Source organism: Tyto alba, unplaced genomic scaffold, assembly GCF_018691265.1.
Source record: "Tyto alba isolate M040663 unplaced genomic scaffold, T.alba_DEE_v4.0 Super-Scaffold_6, whole genome shotgun sequence".
NCBI lineage: Eukaryota > Metazoa > Chordata > Aves > Strigiformes > Tytonidae > Tyto > Tyto alba.
The window spans coordinates 25,932,761-25,952,089 of NW_024881327.1; the positions used below are offsets into that span (position 1 = coordinate 25,932,761).

The following is a 19,329-nucleotide window of genomic DNA, read 5'->3' on the forward strand; positions in this document are numbered from 1 at the left end:
GGCGGTTTGAGAGGTCAGCCCTTTTCAGGTTTGCTGTGATGCAAATGAACTTTAATGCTTAAACAACTATTGGAATTTTTATGTCTGCTCCTTGTTCTTTTTTCTTCACAAAGTCATTGACGAGACATTCAGTGCTTTTTAAATTGGAAGTTGCATTGTGCTAAAGACCTAGTACAGATTTACGGAGGGCTGAAAGCAGTTAGATCATGTTCTTTTCATGGTGCGATTAGAATCAAATCGATTTCCCTACAGCCTTCAGCATTCAGATGGCAATTTTAACAAAGCTTGGGGGCTAGACAAGGGACAAAACGACTGAACTGAATGTTAATTACACTCTGCAGCCTTATTTTCTTTTGATTTGGAGCTGACTGGCAACTAAATTAACAAAAGTGTGACCATAACTGCTGCCCTATTTTCATTTAAAAGGAGAGCAGACTCTAAAAGGCTATCTTTACAAAGAAACAAGTGAGGTCTACTGATTATTGTTAAAGGGCACTGTCTTTAAAAACATAATAATAACAATAACCCCAAAAATACTCAATTCCCAGTTGATGTGATAAATTAGTCACTGGCACATCCACCTTCTGATAATTCCTTGACTTGTGCTTTTTAAAATAAAACATAATAAAAATTCAGTGTAATGATTGCTCCTAGATAGCAATGATCTAATTTTTAATCATGTGACCACAGTACATGCTTAGACGTGTTTCCCCACAACCACTTCGGTATTAAACTAGAGAGAAACTGATGTTTGAAAACCAAGGTGTTAATGTTTGGTGGGAAATGAATAATTTGTCTGATTTTTATCTTACTCAGACATTCTTGTTTCTCATGACAGCATTTAGTTTCCTTTGTTAAGGTTCATTTACAGTACTTGTAGTTTGTAGTAATAACAGCAAGATGCCTTCTCATCCCTTCCCCTCACCCCTCTCTGCCTTGTAAGGAAGCTGCAGCTGCACTAAGTTGTATTTGATCCTTGTCACTGCTCCGTCCTTTTGCACCTGCAGCTCTGTTGGTCTCATCTTAACACCTGGCACCATGAATTATCCTCTTTTTATTCATAGTCAGTAGCAAATCCCATTTAGAGCTAAGCAGTATATATTCTGGCAGGCAAATGACCATAAACGTCAGAATGTATTTCTCAAATGTAAATATAACTGAATAATTATATTCAAAATGCTGTGAAACTTTACAGCACAGAATGTCCTTTCATACTAGCATGCATAATCTTATAAAGCTGTGCAGAACAGCTTTCAGGATTCTCCATCTGAAGTGTCAAGTGTGGACAACATAGGCAATAAAACTTTACTTTAGAACCCTAAATATTGGGTTTGCTTTTTATACAAATCACAGATTTAGTAATACTCATTTGGGCAATTTACTGTAACTTGCTGCATTTGGTTTTCAGTCTCTAAAATGTAGATATAAAAGTTAACAAAAATTTCTCTTTTGTTTAGAGTATTGTGTATCTGTACTTGACTTACAGCGTTGCAAAATAGTTTGCAGCGTTTGTCAGTTTAGATGCTGACCTTCTTAGAAGCAGTGCATTTAGACTGCTGATACTGGGGGAGCAGTGTTCCTGCTTTTATACTTAGATCACTTCAAATTTTCTATAGTTTTGAAGTTATAACTGCTGTAAGAACCAGAAAACATATATATGAACACTTTTTGTTCCAAAATGGTTGAAGGTAGTTATCTGGATGTCACAAAAAGTTGTTTCTGTTCCACTTACTATTTAATACCAGAGAAGTTTTAGTAGTACTACAGACCACCCTGTACTCAGTCACTGTCCTGTACCTCTCTCCTTTTCACACAAAAGCAGCTGCAAAACAAAGTTTTTCTAAAACCAGTCAAGAGTAAAATTCTTTCTCATTTGTCTTCCAGACACGAAGATCGATTGAGAAGTTATTAGAATGGGAAAACAATAGGTTATACCACAAGGTGAGTGCCGCAGGGAGCAGCTTCGTACTGTTGGAGTTTGAATTGCACAGTATGGAAACAGATGCTTTTGTTGAACGAAAAATATGAAAGGTGGACAAATGGGCTAGTCTGTGTGCTGCAATGAAATACAGCTCATTTTTCTTCTTTTTCTTTCCTCCTTGTCTAGCTGTGCTTGCATTGGCGACTAAGCAAAAGGAAATGTGAAACGAATAACATGATGGAATATGTAAGTTAAAGGGCTGTTTTGTGAGTTTCTCTATTAAATGATCATTTATTTTGCTTCTGATCTTATTCTTTTCATGATTATTAATCAGTAAAGGTGTCAGGAGCTTAATCGCCTGAGTGCAAGGATTTTCTACGGTTCACAGATGCATGGTTTCATGTGCAGGACTGATTTATAAAGTTATGAATGACTTGAAAACAAGGCTTCACTGTGTTCTGAAAAATAATAAATTAATTGCCAAGATAAAATAGCTTGAACATGTGCTGATGGAGTGTGAAATTTTAGATGCTGTATAAAGAATAACCACAACTTTGGTTACGCAGCAAGTCAGATATGGCTGTTTTATATAATGCTAATCAAGTCTAAAAGTATGGAAGAAGACCTTTCAACTAAGCTGTTGGAGCTTAAGAAACCTTTAGCCTTTTTAGATTTTAACTGCCCCTTACCTCAACTGTTCTGAAAGTATCTTTATCTCCAATCGATGTTACTAAAATATTTTTAAGTCAGTCTCTGGAGTTTTAACTTACTTCAGTCTTTGACTGAGACTCAATAATCCCTTCTTGGAAATATACAGTGAGAAGTTACATGTAGTTTAAAGTGAATGATGTCCAGTGTGGGATTTCAGTTTGTTCAGCTTGCAACACTCTTGCTCTTTTTCGGTGCTGTTCTTATCTCCATTTGCAAAATATCTTGGAGGTACAGAGAATAGGTTGAAATTAAGCTGCTAAAATGTAAGAAACGTTAGAATTTGCCTAATTTTTTTTAATGCTCTAGGAAGTAGGTGTTAGGAAGGGTTAACTTTTTAAAAATAAAGATCAACCTTTGAGAAGTATCTACTCTGAGTTCTAACTTACCTGTGATCTTTCATTACATGATATTTTGTTCTTTGAAACAACAAAGCTATCACGCATATAAAAATTTTGAAAGCGATTAAAGAGTTGGAAATTATATTAAAAGAATGTTCTTCTTTTAGCCTTCTCCTTTTTCCCGTTTCTACATTAGATCTTATTTCTAGCCTGAAACATAAGACCTTTAAAATGTGTTTTTTACAGAATTGCTTTATTCAGATCACTGAATAAAGAGACTTTTTGTAACATCTATTCTACAGATTTTTTTGGTTTAGGTGTATGAGGTGTGACTGAAAGTGGAATAAAGCAAATTTCAGAAAGTAGATTTGAGCTTTACTGAAATGTTGTCACATCCAGTGTTTTGCAAATTCAGTTGAAAAAAACACATAAAATGCTAGTTTGTAAATACTGTGGCCCAGCAACATTTACAGATGAACATTCATTCTATTAAATAAAATTTAAAATCAGTTGACCTGTTTACATTAATATAATGTAAGCATGGGCATATAGTTTTACAGGATAAAGGTCTAAGATTTTATTTTCAATATGTGAAATATCTAATGTAATATCTCTGGATATATTTAATGAAAATTTTTTTACAAAACTTCTCTGTACCAGTTTCTTATTTTCAGTGAACTGATTTGCTCATCTTTTAAAAACTGCCCTTAATGTTGTGTTCACGATTTAAATAATAAACACCCTCAATTTTTTTTCAAAACAGGCAATTTAAACTAGACTCTTGTACCCAAAATTTGGTGCTTTGACAGCCTGAGATTCTAAATCCGCTGTCGTAGATTAAATAAAGACAAGATAGTCTTACACCTTTGGCATAAATAGAGTGTTTCAGCTTTACTACGTGCTCCTTTTTTGAAACCTTGCCTGTATATTAGAAGCCCCAGTATCTCTGATGCATCCGGTGGTTGACTCATGTCAGTGATCAATGGATTTTGAGCAGTTTGCATCACTTCTGAAAATAAGTCAGTTCTGAGTATCTCTAAACTTACACACCTGTTTTTGTATTAATTATTTAAACTGTTTGCCTTACAAATACAATCAGACTTCTTTTCTGATGTTCAGTATTCTGTCAGAGATAGAAGTGTTTACTCTCTAAGCAGACAAGTTGTGTTCTCCTTTGCAATCAAAAGCATTTAGAAATTATTTTTTAACTTCTAAGCAAAGCAAGCTCCCCTTAAATAGAATCCTGTTATGCTACCAGATGCATTTATTTGTTTATGAATACAATCATGCTTCTGTATTATAACTGTAAAGAAAACGCACAAGTGAACGTTTTCTTTAAGCTTTCTATTTAAAGTAGGATCAATATTTGGACTGTATTCTGGAGCGTACCCTACCCTGTGTACGTAGCTCAGAAACACATAATTTAAGTTTGAATCGGGACCATAAGAATAATCACGGAAAAACATTAGCCAAGTTTCTTGTTGACTGCTTGCAGATTTGTTAGATATGGGAACTTTGCAAAGGTTGATAAACATTTCTATACAAGTTCTGATATATAAACATGATTTAACATCCTATATTAAATGGAAACAATTTCAAAGTAAAAGGAATTGCATATGTAATTGAAAATTAACTTTGCATACATTGTGCCTTCTGTTTTTAAATGAATATGTCTATTTCTTTCATAATTTTTTCCTAATAAAGTAAATTAATTATGGTAAGGAATAGCTATATAGTAGCTTATTTCAGTTTGTTTAGATGTGTTGGGTATTGGTAGGTAAACTTTTCCAATTGAATTTAGTTCCTTAAAAGTTTTGGTCTTCTACTCCCAAACAATTATATCAGACATGACTCTTGTAACGGTTTCCTACTTAAGAAAAGCACTGTGATCTTTGATCATCATCACAACTTGATGTACTTTAAAAATAAAAAAAAAAAAAGTGAATTGTCATTGTGATAGATAGTAGGATTGCTGCCATCTTTCATTTAATATATATTTGTTTTCTTTTCATACAGGTCATCCTTATAGAATTTTTACCAAAGACACCGATTTTTCGACCAGATTAACATTTGATTTATTTATAGAGACTTATTCAAGTATGTTGTCTTTCCAATGGTGCCTTGCTTGGTGCTCTCCTGGTGGTGACATAGTATTGGTTCTACTGAATCTTGTGGTGTTTTCATTCTTTTTTGTTTGGTTGGGTTTTTTTGTTTTGTTTTGTTTTTTTTTCTGTGGTTTTTTTTTTTTTTTTTCTTTCTAATAAGAGCATGTTCTAAGTGCATTTGGTCAAACTTTGCAAAGTAATTTCACACAAATGTTAACTGCTACTTAAGTTATTGTTACTTTTACTACTTCTGTTTATTAATGTATCTTGATTTTCAAAGAGTCTTTTATATGTGTGCGGGCGTGTGTGTACATACATATATTACTATAAATACACAGCTGAAAATGGTATACAAGTGAGTAGGTATTTTTTTATCCCCAAATGACACAACTGATTGACTGTACATTGTGTAAGTCATTTTAATCGTTCATTTCCATGCTGAAGTACCTTCTAAGATCTTCCTAAACTTTTGTCAGTGACTAGTCAATTGTAAATATTTTTATTGGGGTACTGGCTAGCCTCTTCCAATAAGAGAAGGAGTTAAAGTTCTTTCTGGAACCCAAATGTCATTGCATTAGTAGAAATCTTTGTGCTTTTCATGAAGAAGTCCTGTCAGCTGGGTCTGAAAAGGTTATAATTTAAAGGTTAAAGGAAAAAAAAAAAGCAACAAACCAGAATTATTTTACTCAGACTAAAAGAATTGCTGAGAGAATTGCATGCATCTGGTTAGTAGAACTCAAGGTGACAAAAATGTATTAGTATGGCAGTTTATAATGTAGCTGTTTTAATTCAGGCTAATGCCATGTATCAGCTTTATTCTTACAGTTTGAAATCCTGTACACAGGGGCGCAGAAGGACTTGTTTTACTAAAATTTGTCACCCAAGAGGACCTTTCAGAGTGGTTTTTCTTTTTTTTGTTTTTTTAAAGCCACATAAGCAGAAAAAAAGAAGTTATTGAAGAAATTTTGAACAGTACAGTTCCAGATGCAAATGCAGATGCCGTGTATTAAAAGTAATCTAATCAGGGTACACTGGGCAGCAGTGTAAGTTTAAATGTTTTAGATAATTATTTATTGCACCCTTGCTTTTGCTCATTTGGTTTACAAAGCTTATTTTCTGCACAAGTATAAGACTTTTTTTTAACTGGATATATGATGTATGCATGGGTCAGGCCAGTTGTGTTTCATTTCTTTTACTTATATCTTATTTGTACATATCTTCACACATAGGTTGTTTTTTTTTGTTGTTTTTTTTGTTTTTGTTTTTGTTTTTTTTAATTGCAACTCAATCATATTTTAAAATTTACTTTAGGTATCTAAAATTACTGTACATGAACATTAATGTAAGCTAAGAATATGTTCCTTGTACAGTTGTGGTAGCAAGCAATAATGTGAATATATGAAAAACCAGATATACTCTGCTTAATATTTGTATGAATGAAAAGTTGATACCACTACAAGAATAATCTTCTCTTTTTAATCTTTTAAATACAAGTTTTATTTCAAGGTAATATATTACAGGTACCTTGATGCCATGAACTATTTTTCTATGTCTTCAAAATATTTATTCTCTGTAAAATATTCTCTAGTGAGTATTATATTCCTAAATTGTTCATAGTGGGAGTGGTCTAGAAAGTTTAAAGTTTTCTTAAATTTAAGCCTTCTGTATCTGTTCCCAGAACTCATCCTTTGCTCAGCTTTTGTCTGTGGATTCCTGCTGTTTACTTTGAAAATAGCTCAGCTATGCTTTTCATACAAGCCTACAAGTGTGTTTCTTTACCTTGATGGAATATGATTTTTAATTAACAATACCAGTTTTATGCTGCCTCAGTCTTCTGGGTCCCACAGTGGTTTCTCTCCAAAGTAATTGGTGATAATTTCTTTAAAATTAATTTCAGCCACTTTAGTACAAATCTGGGTCTAGCAGCACTCCTCCTCTCACCCAGAAGTATTAGTTACAATCTCAGACCAGTTTCAGCCTGTGAGGGAGGCCAGCAGCCTAGCACTGATGGCAGATGAGGTTGTGGAGGGTGGTGGTGCAGTGGAGAGGTTGGAATTGAACAAGAAATTATAACTGGTGATAAATACTGATGACCAGAAATATATGTTGATTTCTTCAAGTGTCAGTTTTCAATAAAATGAATATTGAATCATGCAAGGCTTAGATCTTGTTATCAAAATTCTCAGTTGACTGTGTCTAGGTAGGTTTGTGTCGTGGATGCACTGGTAGTTCATTAGGGAGACGATAGGTTGGATGTGGCTTGTGATGTGTTCATAGCAGCACCACATTCAGTGTGAGCTATTTGCCGTAGTTTACTACCCAAACTGCTGCATTTTGTGACACCACAACTACCTTGCCAGCAGCACCCAAACCTACCTACAGTAAAGCCAGTTTGAGCATGATGTGTGCTGAAACCAGAGGAGTGAATAGTGTGGCTTACAGGTTTACAAAGAGTATCTTGTTAGTAAAGCTTCCACATAAGCAGTAGTGCTGGTTAGGGTCTTGTCTAATTTTAGGTGCATCTGCTGTCAGCTACTTGGTTAGCAGGCATTTTGTATTTCAAATATGACTTTCTCTCTTAAGAATTCTAATGTAGGCGTCCAGACTAGAGCTCTGCACAAATAAAAAGCTAACTCTCCCATTAAGGAGGCCAGACTAGTTGCCTCTTAAAGCATTTCTGATATTTTATTAAAACAATGTCTCCGACTTAAAGTACAACCAGGAAACTTGAGAAACTGCATATCTATATAGATAAGTTTTGCTGAAAAGTGTTACTCTCTTGATGAGGTAGTACACTCTCCTAGTAGGAATGCTTATAAAATATTTTCATACAATCCCTTTCAATTCATTAATTACAATGATAGAAATGGAACATGGCAGGAACTTTAATCAACTGTTTAATGTCTGCAGCAATCATCAGGATTTTGCTTTGATGTTTCTAAAATACTAGATCTATTTATTTTGTGTGCTAGTGAGAAGACGTATATTACCTTTTTCTGTACAACTGGCAAAGAGTGAAGCTGCAATAGTTTAAGCAGGGTGGAAGCTATAGTAGAACTTCCAGGACACAGAGTCTTTGCTAAAATAAATATTGCTGATATTAGTACAATAAATTGTACCAACTTGTTTAGCTTCTTGCAACTCAGCAATTCCTACAAATAATCTTAGCTATTTCCAATTTCCTTGAGTAGGAAAAGTTAGGTACCCACTTGATATTCATCATTTAACAAACGATGCTGATTATGTCTATTTCACCTTTAGCCTGAAAAGCTAATGGTAACAGCATCAATGAATCCCTGTGAAAGCAAATTATTATTTTTAGATATAGTAGCCCTTAGCTGTCCAATAAAAGTTTATTTTTTACAGTAATATAATAAAAATAATTTTTTAATGTTTTAAAGATAGGTAGAAATAAGTCCTGAGTGAGAAAAGCTTTCTGTCTGACCCTGCGTGAAGAATTCTGTAGAGCTCATCTGTTGTTTAATAGCTATGATTGGGAGTTTATACTGGGATTGGCAAACTTCACCAGAAATTAAAATGTTTGTGGAGATAGGTTACATGAAGTCAGTGAAGGTTTTTGTAATAGCTTAGTAAGAGGCATTTTAATAAACTGCGTATGCAAACCTCAAGTTTGCCATGATACTCAAACCCAAATGGAGTAGATTGTAAAAACTTTTTACAGTACTTAAGAGGTAAATTATAATCTCTAAATCAATTTGTTAAATGATACCTTTTTGTAAATCTCAAGACCATGGTGTTTACATGTAATGCTCTCTGAGTATAAGCATATCTCTGAGATACACTTACTTAAAAGTCAGTTTTCATTTTTTTTTTTCTTAGCCCTGAAGATTCAGCAAGAGCTTTAAAATGCAATCTGTAACTGCTCAGAAGCCAGAAGACAAAGAAAAAGAACTTGTCTTTATTGCCTTCCCTCCACCCCCCACCCCAAAGTCTTAATTTTAAATTGTTCCCCTTGTTTTGGGAGCCCTAGCTTATGGTTTTTGAGCAGCTGGCAATAATGCAAATTGCCCACCAAAAACCCCCATTTGAATTCTGAACAATTTAAAGAGATCACTTTAATTGAAGAGGCAAAAGACTTGTTAAGCAAAGAAAATCCCTCGTTCTTTTAAGTTCTCCCAGCACTGCTGTTGAGTAATTAAAAGAAGGAACATGATGACCCTACATTAGGTGAAAATCCAGACGATTTTATGTAAAGGAAATGCTCAATTAGAGAGGTCTCAGAGCCCCAAATGTCTTGGATTCACAGTAGCAAATTATTAGGGGGAAGTGGCACTGGCTAGTTTTGTGTCGGTGACTAAAATCATTTATGTTGCTCTTCAGCAACTTTGCTTATGAAAAGAAAGCATTTTTGAAATAAGATCTGTATTATTCATCACTGCTAATTTGCTGTAATTTCTGTGCTGCTTCTCCGTAAAGCCACATGGCATTTCCATCACAAACAGCTAAGTGTATGATCGTTATAATGCCTTTAATAGCCATATTGTAGGTAGAAATATTAACTTCTCAGGGACTAATAGGAAATATCAAAATGGAGTTAATGAGCTGAATTGCTTATCTGCATGAAGGCTTACTTTGCAAACAACACCCTAGAAAACTTCTGATTGTAATATGCATGACCATTATGAATGTTATCAATATACAGCTATAAGAACTCCCTTTACCCTGTATTATTAGTCTGCTGAATGTCAAAGTATGTCAGATAAGGATAAATGAAGTTGTTTTGCTGATTTGGCAAGAGTGATTCTTTCTAATGGTGCTACCTTCTTAATTCCTGTGTTTATTCTTTCTAAAGTTCTCTCTGTAGGCTGGGTGAATCAGGGGCTACTGATATAATGAAAAAATAGTATTGTTCTTAAGGAAGTGGAAAAATTTCAAGGGGAGAAGTACTCTAGGAGGAACAAATTTCACTGCTGAAAACATCATGCATTTATTCTTCATTAGTTAGATATCCATTTGGGTTGTTTTGTTGGTAACAGTAGGTTTCAGTTCATTAATTTTTGAACTTCATCTTTTTGCACACTGATGTTTCAGTCAGCATGGAGTGAATTAGAGACTGTTTTTGAAAATTAAAGAAAAATTAGTCCTTTCATGACGATTCATATGTTGACATTTGTGCTGGTATATGTATCTCCACCACATGGCACCTGGGTAATACATCTTTCCTAAACTACATGTTACTGTTTTCATAGATGTCCTTTTAAAAAAATTCTTCCGCTTCATTTAGCTCATTAATATTTCATTGAGATTTATTTTCTTGAAAAAGGTTTCATAAATGCTTGACCACTCAGAATACAACAGACCATGAGGAAAGATTTAATGAGGCAAAAGATGAAACATAGGAATTAGGAGAAACAACATCCAAAAGATTTTTGGAATTCTCGGAGTGTGATGGAAAATAGTTTTGAAGTAAATGAAATAGTATTGAATAATGAAAGTTAAGGCTAGCAATCCATTTCAGTAGTTATGTAGACTGTCTTAATTGGTATTATTTTATTTTATTTTAACAAGTATGTTGTTAATTTATTTTGGTTATGCCCTAATTCATAGATAATTCTGCTATTAGGCAGATTTTGAGGTAAGCTTCCTTCTAATCTCAGCATCTCTTAGTTTAAAATATCCAGACCAAAACCGAATCGCTGATGAGAACTGCTCAGTGAGTACAGAACAGTCTTTTCCTAAGCTGGAGCCTGTAATGCATGGCTAATTGTTTCCAAAGAAAATTCTTGACTTGTCCAGACAGCTCCTGTCATGTGACAGTATATCTGAGGCTCAGGAGTAGGATCCAGTTAGGGTAACTTAAGTTCAGGTAAGTAAGAGAGACTTCTGTATGTAGTTGTAGCTTTTATGGAAAAGGGAACCATTGACAAATGCTCGCTTTTGGAGGGGAGGTAGTGGATTTTATGTTTATTGGAACAAACTTCCTTCCCCCACCTTTTATAACTCCTCATTGAAAGTTGCTTTGCCTCATGTTGAAAACTAGACTTGGTAGTTACCTGAAGATTTTTTTCTGTTACAGTGTTTTAGGTTTGTGACTCCATTTTTAAAATAATGTTTAAAAATTTTTCAAAAAGTCAGATATCTTGATACAATATAACTGATATTTTTAGTGGCTCTGTGTTTAAACTGATTTAATTGTACCAATATAAATGTTTTGCTCATCCACTCTAAATGTTTATTTCAGCCTGTTGCAAGCACAGAAGGATCGAAATGCTAGGATGTGCAGTATACTTACTTGTTAATATTGTCAATTTGGTTCAGTGAGGTGAAAAGGAATGCAGAGTAGTTCCTGATTTGAAAAGTGTAAGTTGGATTCTTGTTTAAGTAAAAGGCTGAGTACAGCAATCAAAATACAAAACTAATTCCAAACATAAATTTTGAAGAGAACAGTAAGCTACAAAACAGTGCCTACATGTTGTGTGCTAAATTAGTCCTGTCTAATTCATGTTGCTTTAAAAGAATTTGCAGAGAATTGCATTGGATTGCATGTGCTTAGGAAAAACCTGTTAAGCGTACAAAGCAGTAGTGGTAAATATGTCACTGAAAGGTTGTTATCTTTCAAGAACTTAAACCCCAGTATTTTAGACTATGTTAAAAATCCATTTCAGGCAGAAAATGCATAAGCAATAATTTAACCTAGAACTGGATATTAAGGAAGCTGCTATTTATAGGGAGGCTTGATGGTAATTTTGCCTGTTGGGCATCTCCTCTCATAAAGAGTTTAGAAAGATAGGGTTGCTGCGACTTCCACTATTGTAACATTCCTCTTCAAATATTTGAAGTCTGGGTGAGAGACTGAAAGATTAGAGGCCAGTACTGTGTTCACAGGGCGCACGGCTTTGGGAGGAGAAGATAGGAAGAAAAGGACTTTTTTAAGGGTGCACAATTGTATATATGCATATTTAAGAGTATTTAACCATGTCTGCTAAATTACTGAAGTTAATCTATTGTTGAATTATAGGATATTATTTAATACATCAGCATTGTTTTTTCCTGACCTGACCCAGAATTGAAATGGACTCCAATATAATTTTTTTTAAAACATTTCTTAAGTTGTATGTATTATAAACTAATAAAATAATTGTTAACCTATCTACTAAGCCTTACCGTTTTTCATCTACCCAATATGTTGGGGGGGGGGGGGGGGGGCAGAGGGGGCAGTAGAGAGAGAAAGAAAAAGGAAGAAAAAACACAGAAACTTCTGCCTGACCTTACAGTGGTCTCTCTTAATTTCCAGTTGATATTTCTAGTGTAAACTGGGGGGGGAGAAATAAAATGTTTTGGGTAATTTAGATCACTCCAGGATTAGAGTTAGAGACATTGCCTGCCTTCAGTGCTTCAAACTGGCTTTTCATTAAGTCCACATTTGGAGTTCTTTAGGCTTTTAAAGCCCTAATAGTAGTAGGATTTATTATATGTATTACCATTATGGTTGAATAGTAATGTTGAAGCTGTTTGTACACTTTTTAAGACACTCGCTCTCTCAAACAAGATACACTGGCCGTCTAGTTAAGGCAGACATCACTTATTCAGAAAGGAATCATTCCTGTCTATGTAATTCATGTATTTTTAAGATAGTCCAGTACGAAATGCTGTTAACCAGAACCTTATGAACGAAAACTAATCCTGTGCTCTGCGGCGCTGCGAGGACGGTCTCGGTTCTCATCATCCAGCTGCTTTTCTTTGCGTGGAACATTTTACAGCTCTGTGGTTACTCTAGTATGGAAATCTTAACAGCCTCTTTATAATGTGTGTGTATAATGTATATAATATATATCTGTGTGTGTGTGTTCTGTATGCACACGTATAAAAAAGTGTGCGTGGGGAGGAGGGGGGCTCCTTCGAGGCGCTGTGAAGCATTCCGGGTGTTGTAATTTGGGCTTGCAAAGCGGTATGATACAATGTTGCTGAGCAGAAAAGCGCACGATAGATTTAATGTAGCCAATTGTGTACTTTTGAAAAAAAGAGTAACTGTTCAGTGTGAGTTAATTTTGGATTTTTTCAGCATCTCTCTTTTAGGCTTTGTGCTGCATTCTTCTAGACAAATGCGTATTCCATGTGGGCCACTGTTCTGCTAAATGCTCTCAGTTCTCCTTTTGCAATCAAGATTATGTTGCTAAGGAGATTTTGCTTTTATTGGTGCCATTGATTTGTGTTAATACGTTTTGAATACCTCTCGGTATTCTTCCGCAGACAAGGCCAAAAGAAAAACTTCCCTGAGTTTCCCGATTTACATTACAAATGGCGCGGTGGTGTAATGAAGCCGATATAAAGTGGGCAGTTGAAAGGGAACTAAAGAAGAGCACTCAAGTGAGAAATGAAGAAATGTGCCGAGAGCGGTCTGCGGGCCGCCTCCGGCCCAGCTGCGGGAGCGGGAGCGGGCCGGGCCCGGCGCAGGGGCCGCGGGGAGAGCCCAAGCCTCCGGCCGCCCGGACCACCCACTCGCTGCGGCCTGGCTCCGCGGATTACCCCGCTGCTTCCGACCGCCTGCCCGCCACAAAGCGCACCCCGCTGCCGGGGGGTACGGCGGGGTGTCCCGTCCCCCCCCGCCCGCCAGGCCCCCACTCTTCGCCTCTGTGACCGGCACGGCAGGCCCAGGGGAGCTGGACGAGCGCGGCCTGGGCGCCTGTGCCGCCTCTGGGGCTCCCTGCGCCCTCCGGGCCGGGGCGCCTTGCGCGACACCCCGGCTCCCCGCGGCGCTCGGATGGGGCACGGGAGCGCAGCGGGGCCTGCCTTACTGATGCACTGCCACGGCCGGGCAAGGCCGAGGCCCCGCTCTCAGCCAGACCAGCTGCATGGTGCCCTTGGCGAGGGGGCAGAGGGGCTGCCTGGGCACTACCTGATTGCCTTCAAGGCCGCCTGTGCTTTGAAAACAACCAGCCACCCCTGCCCCCTCCAAACAAAAAACAAAAAAAACCAAAAACAGCCGAACAAAAAAGAAAACACTTTAAAACAAAAAATGAATTTAAAACCACCCAGAGCCTTTTAAGCTTGTGTTTATAGATGGCTCCACTGAAGACAAACCCCAGGAGGACATCAGGCCTCCTGCCCTCATGGACGTGGACAAGGACGTCTCTCTTGGCTGCTCTCGCTCTTCCATGTTGCATGGACAAGCTCCTGAAGTGCTCGAAGACCTGGTAGTTTTTTATATAAAAAGACTATTCAGAGAACATTCACACCAAAAAGCCAAAGAGCATTCCTGTCTTCCAGGATTTGTTGTCACAGAAATCTTCTGCCTCTGATGATCTAGATCCCTGCCCCCTGCTTGACTTCAGGATGGTACAGAGAAGGCCTGGGTCTGTGTTCACAAACAAGATAAAGGAGCCTTTGCTGAGTGATGGCTGTAGCTGCAAAACACTTTGGTGGTTGCACTGCAGAGAGTCTGAGGTGAGGACTTCTCTTATGCAGCTCCCGGTGCCACAGGGAAGGGATGCGAGCCAGGGGCTAGCAAACGAGCTGGGATATTAACTGGCTTCAAGCACCTCATTTAGGTTTTGGTTTTCCCTTGACATGGGGAGGTGACCCAAAGTCGCGGTATTGCCTGACTTCAGAGCCAAAGGAGCAAGCGCGTTTCGAAATAGAAAGGGTTGCTCTACCTTTTGCCTCAGGACCAGCAGTCTGCTTTATGTTGTTTATTGCCTACTGTGAAAATGTCCCATTGCATTTATGTAGGCTCAGCTTGCCGCTCCTCATTGCTCTGTGCTGTTCAAGCCAGAAGTCTTCATTCTTAGGCTATCGATCATGTTATGTGTAGCATAAACTTTTCCTTCTTGCACTCACTCTCTGCGGTATTAAGCCCCTGACAGTAGAATGGGAATTTAGGCTTGCTGAATAGATGGGAGGACTAGAAAAACTCAGCTTCGTTACTTGTTCTCTACGTGACCTTTTGAGGACTCCAGGTATTGACTTATTCCTATTTGTGTGCCTTTGAAGATTTGGATCTTGAGTAGTCATTTAATAAAATGAAAGAAATGTGTAAGGATAGCTATTCTATCAAAATTATGCAAAGATCATTTTAGCAGTGGGTCTTAGGAATTTGTGCTATTCTGTATTAATTTCACAGTTCTGAGAAAAATCTTTCATGTTTCAAGAGTGTGTGCCCAAACACATCTTTAGTATGCTTTCTCATACCTTTTCCAACACTCTCTATGGAAAGGGCCTGTTTTTATATGAGATAATGAGTTCTGAGGTTAATGAGGATAGGGCCCAGAATTCCTACTGTATTGTGTGCCACTGAGTATACAGTAGAAATAAATTAAGAGAGGCAGACAGCGTTTTAAAATCCTCTTTTATTTACGCATTTTGTTTAGCATTCAGAACACAGCTACATTACATGATTAGCTGATTTTAATGAGTGTCCTCTAATCAGTTAAATGAAAGTGTGTGGAAAACCTAAAAAGATTACTTTATATTTTCAGAGACCGTCTGTTTACATTGTTATACCTCGGCTAAGAGGATACTTGGCATGTATGATGCATCTAAGAGAAAAATGTGGAAGGCCAAAGAAACCTTAAGACAATTGGATCCAGCCCATTCTCTCTCTCTCCACAATGCAAGCTCTGATGACTTAGTATTTTAATTAATGTCAACCCTTACCATCAGTGCTCATGGGAACAATCATTAAACCAACACAAAAACATTTTAAATGGCTGGCAACCTACCAGATACTGAGCTAAGCATTCCCATGGTAGAGTGGACGGTTTCATAGCCAATTCTGCACTGGGTTAAATACGTTCTCTAATAGTACTGGCTCGAAAGGCTATTATTTTCATACTAAACAATGCAGTATGGTTTCTAAGTTCTCCTATTTTAAAATGTTTTTATATTTACTTCCCAGCACTAGTATCAATGTTATTTATATGAATGTGGTTGAATTTTACTCTTTGTTGTTACTAAGGCTTGTTTTTCTTTTTCCTCCTGTTCCCCCCTTTTTTGGTTTCCTTGCTGCTAAACCAAAACCATTTTTTTTTTTTCCGCCCCCCCTTGGATAATTCACATGATCAGACACAGACTAAACCAACAATCAGTTTCCTATGTAGTTCTAAAAATTGCTGGCTGAGTGAATTTCAGAATTGGACAACTTACATATTTTTGGCTTCCTATTACATTACTTTTGCATAGTAGGAACTGGGTCATGTCTCAGACTACCTAGTAGGTACTCTGCTGTCCTCACCACTGCAATATTTGCTTGCCAAGTATACTAAGTAGGCTGATCTTTCTTATTCCTCGAAGGCTTTTTTTTCCCTCCTCCCATCTTCTGTGTTTGGTGTTTGCTCAAATTGTTTAAACATGGAGCTCAATGACAGGCTATTAGCGCTGACTGGAGCCACACATAATGTGGCCACATGTTGTGTAAGCTTCACAACTTGTCTGCTAATTCGCCTCAGGCCTGACCTGAAATACCCTTGCTATTCTAGCTCTTAGCCCTTCTGCAGCAGACGCAGACACTCATGCTAACTCGTATGACACATCGGTGAGGTCTTGTATTTGGGGCCAAATCCCGCCTCGGACTCTGTTGTGGCAGTCGGTGAATCTGCCTGAGGAGGAGAAGAGGACGGGGTCAGCCGGGTTGTAAGGATGGGGATGAGGATGAGAACTCTTCTCTCTACTGGTGTGACCCTTCGGGAGTGAAAGCCTGCGGTTGCAGCGCATCCGGCAGGCAGTGTGAGAGGCTCTGCTCTCCTCTGCCCGCAGCCCTGTCAATCCCACTGATGGCTCCCGAGGGAAAATATGATCTCCATAGAAAGTCCACAAGCTATGAGGAGGGAACACGGCAGGGGAAGCCCAGGCTGGCAAGCAGAGAGTGTTCTCCATTTCATTCTTGTCATCAGGATCTTTGAGGCCACTGTGACGGGTACGGAAAGGAGGGAGATTTTGGTCAAGTGGGCAGAAAGAAAAGGGCAGCCCATTTAGGAAGAAGATGAGAATAATGAAATACATAGTAAGGAGCTAAGAGAATTTACTTATTAGAAGAGGTGCTTATTGGACAGAAAATAAATGAACCTGGAAAGATCCGAGCAGAGGAAAGTCAAAAGATCAGTGCAGGTGTGTAGCACTGGTATCCAAACACAAATGGAGTTGGTGAAATGGATTTCAGATGATGAGGTAGATTGATTAGGAAGAAGGATGCATGGTAGAATTGGCTATAGGATTGATGGGTTGATACAGCTTTATCAGAAAATGGAAATAAATAGAGGAAACCTTTAAAAGGCCATGGAAACCCCAGCAACAGTGTATAAACAGTGTTAAAATTTACTGTAAATCCAAGAACAGACTAGAAGAGGAGAACAAGAAAGTTTTGGGAGGGTGGAACTTAAGAGAATGTGGAAAAGTAAAGCTTAGTGAAAATTAGTGAATTATGAGCAAGGGAAGCCAATAGCACAGAAACAAGAAGTAAAAGAGGAAATTCCAAAGACCAGGAGGGAAAGGATTTAGAGGTGAAAAGGGGAGAGTTATGTGAATTAAAACCATGGGGGAAAAAAATTAGGTGGTCACAGAGAAAAGGGGGAAAAAAAGGAACAGGAGGGATATACACAGAATTTACAGTTTGCATACAGTCTCTTTAGGAATACCTTTAAAACTTCTGAAATGTGGACAGCTTTGGAAACAGCAAACCACATGATCACCAGCTATGTTTTGGTGTATCTCTCTTCATCCTATAGGATGAAAAACTGGGGAGTTCCTTACCGTTCCCATTTAATGAATGCACTTTCACACTCCTGTGGTTTTTAAGATAGAGGAAGAACTCTTGCCCTATTTTATTCTGCCTTCTGCATCCTGTCACCCTGAAATGTTTCCAATATTCAATATCTCAGAGATCCAGTCCCACAACATGCTTTTTTGCCGTGCTTTCAGATTGTTACCGAGCTTTTCCTCATTCACAACCTGAATTCTCTGACACTGGGAGATACGAATAGCAGGGGAATCTGCATTTTACCTTTAATAAGCTGCTGCAAACATCTTTCCTCATGAAACTGTGATTTTTTTTTGTTTTTCTGAAGATGAAGTGTTGTTTTCAAAAGCACTGTAATGAACTAAGGTTTTTTTTTTTCCTTCAATTCAGTTTATGACCCATATTACAAATGTAGGTTGTAAAACCTTCAGTTACTGTAATGTCCAGAAAGTCTCTGGCAAAGTCATCATCTGTTTCATAAAGGTGAAATTTGCTGCAGACAGATGAATCGAGTTTCTCTAACTGAGGCATATAATTAGACCAACAGAATTTTCATGCAAATTCCTCCCCTAGGAATAATGAACAAATACACAGAATTTAGCATGGCATGCCAGACTGTGGGCTAAGGACAGATGTTCAAAGGATCTATAAAAAATTGAAGCCAGGCAGCTAAAACCAATTTAAAGTTGATGTAAATAGATCTGCAACTAAGATCTTGTCTTCTCTTGAAATGCATATATGAAGTGTGCGGTGCTCTAATTTACATAGCAAATGGGTATTCTTATTTATATAGTAAAGCTTAAAAGTTCAAATTAGGATAGTAAGCTTGTTTTCCTCTGTGCTATACAAATATGTGTGCTAGAGATGGACCTTATTTCAAAGAATGTGCAAGTAGTTAAACAAGAGGCAAACAGAAAAGCTGAATACAAGCAAAATATCTTGTTAGTTCCCTTAGAAAGAATGGTGGTGCTTCATCATTTCCCCCTACTCATTTCAACCATGGCAAAGCTAGCCCTGCCTGTCACTACTAATGCATACCAAGCATCCTCTGTCACCCCCACAGCAAGGATTTAGTTGGGGGGGAGGTGTGTGTTAATCAACAGGATTCTTCTGTGGTTTTTTTTTTTTTTTTTTTTTTTTTACCCTTCTGAGAAGTGATTGTCTTTCTCAGGTCTGGTATGAATAAAAAGAAAGAGTAAAACCAGCATAGCTGACACAAAAACCTTAAGACAATTTGGTTTTCTTCCCAAAATACAAGGCATCTCACCCCTGAAAAGTTTTGCTTCAGTCTAGCAGCATATAGATGTCTTGCTTTTTCCCATTCAGGTTAGTTGAATGTTAAAACTGATTTTCAAAGATTCTTTTTCTTTCACCCTAGTCAGCAGAGAACTGACTCAGCATCCCAACAACAATACATTTAGAGCAGGCATTAGTTTTGAAAATGTTGTTTCAACTCTGTGAGAGACCATGGCAACAAAGATAGGATGAAGACCTTTGAAGAAACCTTTGAATACTGTTTAGAAGAAGGAGAATGGATAGGAAAACAGAGGGAAAGAGAGTAGG

At 37.5% G+C, this 19,329-nt stretch overlaps 1 protein-coding gene across 1 annotated transcript in view; it reads left to right on the top strand.

Moving 5' to 3' along the window:
- The window catches only part of CHIC2 (cysteine rich hydrophobic domain 2), a 31,740-nt gene extending 19,555 nt beyond the window's left edge, over positions 1-12,185 (top strand). Inside the window, exons 4-6 of the mRNA XM_042807778.1 lie at positions 1,885-1,941; positions 2,108-2,167; positions 4,987-12,185. Of these exons, the coding sequence (XP_042663712.1) occupies positions 1,885-1,941; positions 2,108-2,167; positions 4,987-5,037 (168 nt within the window). The 3' untranslated portion in view covers positions 5,038-12,185. The remainder of the gene's footprint in view (positions 1-1,884; positions 1,942-2,107; positions 2,168-4,986) is intronic.
- The last annotated feature ends 7,144 nt before the right edge of the window (positions 12,186-19,329 follow it).